This window comes from Austrofundulus limnaeus, unplaced genomic scaffold (genome assembly GCF_001266775.1).
Source record: "Austrofundulus limnaeus strain Quisiro unplaced genomic scaffold, Austrofundulus_limnaeus-1.0 Scaffold156, whole genome shotgun sequence".
Taxonomy (NCBI): Eukaryota; Metazoa; Chordata; class Actinopteri; order Cyprinodontiformes; family Rivulidae; genus Austrofundulus; species Austrofundulus limnaeus.
In genome coordinates, this window is record NW_013952558.1 from 11,466 (window position 1) to 15,452 (window position 3,987).

General features: G+C 37.4%; 1 protein-coding gene across 3 annotated transcripts in view; it reads right to left on the reverse strand.

The window, feature by feature from the left end:
• Positions 1-3,987, reverse strand: part of LOC106523411 (histone deacetylase 10) — a 15,240-nt gene that overhangs the window by 9,033 nt on the left and 2,220 nt on the right. For all 3 annotated transcript variants that reach the window (XM_014016810.1, XM_014016812.1, XM_014016813.1), the window contains exons 2-4: positions 738-872; positions 572-668; positions 394-491 (exon numbers count right to left, since the gene is read on the reverse strand). In XM_014016810.1, coding sequence (XP_013872264.1) covers positions 394-491; positions 572-668; positions 738-872 — 330 coding nt within the window. The remainder of the gene's footprint in view (positions 1-393; positions 492-571; positions 669-737; positions 873-3,987) is intronic.

Here is a 3,987-nt window from a genome sequence, read left to right on the forward strand (position 1 = left end):
GGGGGGGAACACCATATTTCTGCGTGGTTTAATGTTTTATTTCTCATTAAATTCGGTATAAGTTAAATATTTTAATTATTATTTTTTGTTTGTTTACATAAATACGGTCTTTTATTTTGTCCCAAAATGTAGAAATAATGATAAATTGTAAAATTCAATGGATATGTTTTGTTTTATAATGTCTGTTTACACTGGCTGAAAACGCCCCCTTCAAAGAACTCAAACTGGCCCACGGGCCACCAGTTGATCATCACAGTTGTAGCACATTTTGCGACTAAGGACATATTTTTCTTAGTGAATCAGGGGGCAGAAATGTCTCTTTTGATTGTAAATGTTGCAGACTCCTGAGCTAGAGCATGAAAAACAGATATTCTTCCTGGTTCCCAGTCTCACCTGACTAGAGCCATCCCATTCCTGACCCGCCCAGTCACAACATGGTCCACCAGCTGCAGCGCAGAGCCTGCAGCCAGCTTGGCACAGTGATAAATGTTCTACCAAGAGGAAACAAAGAGATCAGCACAAACTGAAGGTCTGTTGTGGACAGATGTTGGACACCGAGTGTGGGACTGACAGGGTGGAAGTAGACGTCTCCGTACTGACGGGTGAATTCCTTCAGGTCCTCCAGAGTCATATAAGGAGTCTTTTTCACTGCCTCCAGGTACTCCTCACTGTTAGAACAGGAATAAGCTCATTTCTTTCCTTTTCATGAACTCTAACACAGCTCCATCAGTTCTGACCTGTGGACCAGCAGAATCTCTGCGTCCGTGGCCTCACGGACAGGAACAGAGACGCAGCGATCGGCGAGTGCATTCCTGACCAAAGCTTCGTAACTCACTGTCAGACGCTCAGGTACTTCGATTTTACATGCTGGACTGCAAGGAAAACAAACTAATTAAACCAACCTAAGTATTTAAATACAGATAGACCAGTTAATCTACTGATTGATTTTAAGAAGCTGACATTGGCCACTTTTTAAAAAATTGTTTTTGCAATTGACCTGAAGTCTTGTACAATCAGTAGCTACAACAACCAGCTTACTGAAGCCCACTAAATTCAGACTGGTTTTCTATTCACAACTAAATTTATTTAATTTAGGCAATTGTTAGATTTTGTTAAATTTGTTAAATGCTCAAACTTTTTCCTGGAGAGGAGAGGGCCGAATGCAGTACTGTAATACATGAAATACAAATACTTTTAAAGTCCTTTATTTATTTTTTTTTTGTATAATTAAGCTCGCTGCCAGTGAGGTGGCCCATGTCTCATTTGTTTGTTTGTTTGTTTGTTTGTTTGTTTTAGCCTGTGCACTTGGAGAAAAATTAATGTACACTTGGGTAGCAAAGGCTCATGGGACATTTCATCATCATCAGTCAAAAATATTAAATTCGAAGTAAATCAAAGCCCTGTGTAGAATTTGTTTACTTATTTCATTAGATTGAAGAAACTGAAAGTTATTAGAGGTTAGTACTGATGTTAAAAGTACAACACTATATTCTTAGGTTTTCCTTTTTGTAATGTTGACAGAGTTTAATCTATTATGTTTTGATTGATATAGATTAGTTACATGTCCGAAATATGTGACAACAACACATAATCAACCGGTGTGATGACAGTAGCTGAGGATTTTGTCTGAATGCCTGTGATTCAGCCGTAGGTCAGTAGGGGGCAAACACAGGCATTGAAGAAGGTGGATATATACAGTGCATACGTATGTATATGAACTTCATGGTTTTCTGGCAGGTTTGGTTTCCTGTCAGCTTGAGTGACAATAAAACACACTCAGATCCAGAATTCTGGTGTTGTATGGTACTTTGATTCCTTCTACAAATCAATTTATTTAACAATGGTGTTTTAATATCGACTTCAGTTTACTGAATATGAATTTTCTTACAAGATGAGATCCTGCTTTATTGAATTTATCTGTGATCAACTATTTTATTTTTTATCTACGTAGTTTTATTGCTTATTTTGTTGTATTGTCATAGTAGCACAAACCAAATTCTTGGTTTCCCTCTCATCATGTAATAGTTTTAAATGACAATAAACTGAGTCTAATTATTAACCAAACCCCAAATTAAGAGTCATAAGCAACATTTAGCAGGACCCAAACTGCACAGTTGTTATTTTTCCCCCACCTTTTAAGGTGTTTAATCAGGGGAAAACATGGATCAAGCATTAAAATCCAACTCTGCTGGATGAAAACAAAACATTTGAAGGAAGTAAGAGGCTGTCAAGAGTCATGTTGGGAGCTGTTACCAGTTTTTGAAAGGACACTATTGTCATTGTTGTTTTAGAGATATTTTAGTGTAAGAGACGGTTATTTATGCAAATAACTTATCTTACACTTCTTATAACCAAGTTATAAGAGAAAATTTTACCAAGGTTTCTTCTCATGACTTAATACTTGTCTGTGCAAAGTGAAGTGACACAATNACCATTAATAGATAGAGTGGCTAATTGTGGGGTTATGGGATGAAATGCTGTTATATTTTGAGTTTGACTAATAAATTGTTTTGGTAATGCTTTAAATAATCTGGTAAAGTCCATTTTGGGGGGATAGAATTTATGCTTCACACAAAATTGATCATAGTTTAATATGTAACCATTAGTATCCATGAACAAAAGACCAAATGTTGTTCTCCATCCAATCTTTGTAAAAATAATGATTTATTGTGATATAGTATGAACCTGTTATTCCATATATCGTGCAGTGTGGTGAGTAATTATGTACATGGAGCATTTTCCAGTATAGCTACACTTGTTTATGTAACTCTGATAGTTTAATGGGCAATTTGTATATAATGAAATCAGTTAGAAGTAGTAGTTTTAGTTTTTGGGGTGGAGGAGTGGTTAGAGGAACCGTCCTGGAACCGGAAGGTCGCCGGTTCAATCCCCGTCCAGTCAATTCAGTCGTTGTGTCCTTGGGCAAGACACCTTACCCACCTTGATGGTGGTCAGAGGGTCCAGTGGCGCCTGTGTGTGGCAGCCTCGCCTCTGTCAGTGTGCCCCAGGGCAGCTGTGGCTACAATGTAGCTTACCATCATCAGTGTGTGAATGGGTGAATGTCTGTTGGTGTAAAGTGCTTTGAGTGTCCTGGATGGATCGAAAGATGCTATTTAAGTACAGTCCATTTTTTTAGTTTTAAACCACATGTTTTGTTAAAAACATAATTGCGGACACAATACCAAAATAATTCAGWTTTTTATCCAGGATTTCAACCAATTAATCTTTAGGGTTCAATTAAGACACTCAAAATCAATTACTTTCAGACACCCATCTTTAATTTCTTTGACGATGTCAGCTTTTTTTAGGTAGTGTGGTCTGRTTCTCCAAATGAAGTTCATGTTCATTTGATTGATAGTCTTACTTAAGCTGTTTGGGACAGCATCTGTACCAAACATGTCTAATTTCAAAATGTCTGGACAGTTTTTTAGATAGATTGCCAACATTTCTGCAACTAAGATAAAAAGGTATGGGGAAATAGGACACCCTTGAGGAATTCCAACATTAATGTTAAATCTTGAAGAAGTGCRTTTAGGTAGATTTACACAACTACTAATATTTTGATATTGACCTCTTATTAAATTAATAAATTTTTCTTCAAAACCTAAATGTTCAAGAACTGAAAATAAAAATTTGTGATCCAGAGAGTCGAAGGCTTTATAAAAGTCTAAGAAAATAATAAAGACATATATTCAGTTAAGTCCATTACCAGTCTAATATTGTTGTGGATCGACCTTCTTTTAAGYAGCCAGATTGCGATCCTGCAACAATCTTTGAGATCCCTGTTTGGAGACGCAGGGTGAAAATATACTGTAAGTTAGTAATTTAAAATCTGAATTTCTAATGCTGCGTTCACACCGAACGCGATTTCAGCTTCAAAATCGCAGCCAACGCTGAAGTTGGTCTCTCGTGCACTTTGAGGTCAGACGCAGGTCAGCTCTTGAAGCGCTGCACGGGAAGAGCCTCCCCGCCCCTCCCTCCTCTGTC